This window comes from Geotrypetes seraphini, chromosome 3 (assembly GCF_902459505.1).
Source record: "Geotrypetes seraphini chromosome 3, aGeoSer1.1, whole genome shotgun sequence".
Classification (NCBI taxonomy): domain Eukaryota; kingdom Metazoa; phylum Chordata; class Amphibia; order Gymnophiona; family Dermophiidae; genus Geotrypetes; species Geotrypetes seraphini.
The window spans coordinates 184,027,907-184,030,961 of record NC_047086.1 but is presented as its reverse complement, the minus strand read 5'-3'; the positions used below and the strand labels follow the sequence as shown (position 1 = coordinate 184,030,961).

Here is a 3,055-nt window from a genome sequence, read left to right as displayed (position 1 = left end):
TAACTTACACATATGCTTGTATCTAACTAGAGTTACCCAGAATCATACGAAAAACAGGCCCTTTTGTAGAAAAACTCTACAAAAATACTGCACTATCATGTCCTGATGTCCATTCCATTACCGTCCCATAGACATCACCCCCTTCTGGCCACGAGCCATTACTGCTCAACACACGTAGTAATAATAATAATAATAATAATAACAGCTTATATACCGCAATACGTAACGCTGCACAGAGTCACAAAGAGTAAGAAAACAGTCCCTCCTTAGGCAGTAGAGTGTTCCTTCTGCAATATTTTTTCACTTATCATTCTTTTCAGGGCCATTTTCACATCTTTGTTCCTTAAGCTATAGATGAATGAGTTCAGCATAGGTGTCACAGCTGTGTACATCACACTGGCTACACGGTCATATTCCAGCGAATAACTGGAAGAGGGCCGGAGATACATGAAAAATATACTCCCAAAATACAGAGTTACAGTTGCAACGTGGGATGAACAAGTAGAAAAGGCTTTAGACCTTCTAGACACAGAAGAAACTTTCAATACAGTACTGATAATGCGAATATAAGAAATAATAATGAACATAAAAGCCACCATGTCTATCAATGATCCCTCTGTGAAGATTATTAGCTCATTGAGGAAGGTGTCTGTGCAGGAAAGCTTCAGCAGTGGGGGAACATCACAGAAGAAGTGATGAACTTTGTTGGAGCTACAGAAGGATAAGCGACAAGTCAAGAGAGTGTTTAACAAGGAAGTTAAAGTCCCATTGAGCCAGCATAGTCCCAGGAGACAAACACAAGTCCTCCAATTCATAAGCATGGGGTAATGCAAAGGATTACAAATTGCCACATACCTGTCATAGGCCATGATGGCAAGTAGTGTTACTTCAAAACCAGCAAATGTAATGAAGAAAAATAATTGTGTCATGCAGGCAGTGTATGAAATAACCTTGTTCTCCGAAAAGGTGTTGGTTAGCATCTGGGGGATGATGGCTGAGCTGAAGCATATGTCCACAAATGACAAATTACTGATGAAGAAATACATAGGGGTGTGAAGGTGGTGATCAGTGGCTACTAAAGTAATCATTGTCGTGTTCCCTAGTAAATTGAGTAAATACAGAGTTAAGAACAGCAAAAAAAGGGGAACCTGATGCTCTGGAAGGTCTGAGAAGCCCAAAAGAAGAAATTCTTTCACAGTTGTCCAATTCTGTGGCTCCATTTGTACAGATTATTGATAAAGATTACCAGTAATATCTGTAACAACATTGGGAACACAAAGATAATTTATCACAAACAGGCTTTATAAGTAAGAAAATGAAGAACACCCCCCCAATAATTGTATGTATTGGCCCTAATTCTAAAAACAGCATCTAACTTCTAGCACTGTTTGGTGCGGTTTTCAATCAACTGCTAGACCAGGGGTGGGCAACGAGGGCTACAATCCAGTCAGGTTTTCAGGATTTGCCCAATGAATACTAGACATGCTTTCTATTTAAATACACTATATTTATTAAATAATTCAAATCACAATAACATTTTACAAATGAAGCAAAATGAATTAATCCATCATGCATTTCCAGTTGATAAAAAAAATCTGTATTATCCACCTGGACAACTGCCTGGTGGAAGTAAACCTGGAGCTTGTACTCAGTTCATTCCAGGACCTTTTTTTGAATAAAGTCAACTTGTTTCACCTCATCGTCTGTGTGTTTTATTGCATTTCTCCAATGTTCTAATAAGAGTTTGGTGGTTCTTAGAGAAAGATGATAAAATGCCTTCTTATTCCAATACAGACTGTAGATATACTGTATATTGTGACAGGGGTATGTGACAGAGAAAACAGGAGCAGTGAATACACAGAAGGCTCTAATACACACAATATGGCAGCTTAAGCAACAGCCAATCTAAACCTTAGGTTCACCAGTGGGGGTAGTTACCGTATTTTTCGCTCCATAAGACACACCTGACCATAAGACACACCCTAGATTCAGAGAAGGAAAACAAGAAAAAAAAATTCTAAACCAAATTCTCCCTGCCAGGCTCTGCATCCAACCCCACACTCCTTGCCAAGCTCTGCACCCTGTCCTCCCCCTCTGGTGGTCTAGTGGTAGGCTGGGCCAGGGCATAGGGTGGGCAGGCAGGTAGTGACAGGGCACAGGGCAGGCAGGGACAGGGCAGGCAGGCAGGGGCCTCCGTACCTTTTTAAAATCCTGGTAGGGCCCCCCGTACCTGGTTTTAATCACGTTAGGGCCCCCCCGGTACCTGGGTTTTTTTTTTTGTTATTTTTAATTAAAAATGGTTGCCCCATACTGTTAACAGTATTTTCAGAATACAAAGAATTCAAAAATGAAAAACACTACACAACACAAAAAATGTTAAAACCTTAAAAAATATTTTAAAAAAACACCCACAGCCAATCCAATGCAGCAAACCATCCTTTTAATGGTGAGAATGGCAACATCACTTTAACCATCCCCCCAAAAAAACCCCATCAAGTGCCCCTGCTAACAGGATCAATATTTTAAAATCATTCCGCACTCCTTCCCTTTCACCTTCAAAACAAATGAGCAAAAAATTTGTCTGATTTCAATGCTAATTCCACCTGTCCCCATCCCATTTATAGTTTAGAGCAAGTTAACATTATAGTCCTGAAAAATATTCCAGTTCTTGCAATTAAAATAATAAGCATTTTACAAAGCTAACGCAAAGGCAAAGAAAACTAACATTTAATCACTCATTCTTGCTCCAACACAGAGTAATGACTGGTGAAAGCCAACATGAATAATGCATGGACCCATTCTACTCTTTTGTTTTGGGGGATAGAAGGAAAAGAGTAGAATGGGCCCATGCATTATACAAGTTGGCCTGTACCTGGTTTTAATCGCAGCAGGGCACCCCCCTGTACCTAGTTTTAATCACGGCAGGGCCTCCTCGTACCTGGTTTTAATAGTGGCTGGACAGTCAAGGCAGCAAGTGGCAGAGAGGTGAACAAGGCATACACGATCTTTTCACGTGCCTGCCTGGTCCCACGCCACTGCCTGAATGGCGCAGCAG

At 40.7% G+C, this 3,055-nt stretch overlaps 1 protein-coding gene across 1 annotated transcript; it reads right to left on the bottom strand.

Annotated features, from left to right (window-relative positions):
* Positions 1 to 266: 266 nt before the first annotated feature.
* Positions 267 to 1,220, bottom strand: LOC117357229 (olfactory receptor 5I1-like). Its single transcript, XM_033937601.1, has one exon. It carries the CDS (start codon positions 1,218 to 1,220, stop codon positions 267 to 269), a length of 954 nt encoding a protein of 317 aa, XP_033793492.1.
* Between the last annotated feature and the right edge of the window lie 1,835 nt (positions 1,221 to 3,055).

Coding starts and splice junctions, on each gene's coding strand:
- LOC117357229 (XM_033937601.1), bottom strand. CDS start 1,220: ATGGAGCCACAGAATTGGACAACTGTGAAAGAATTTCTTCTTTTGGGC.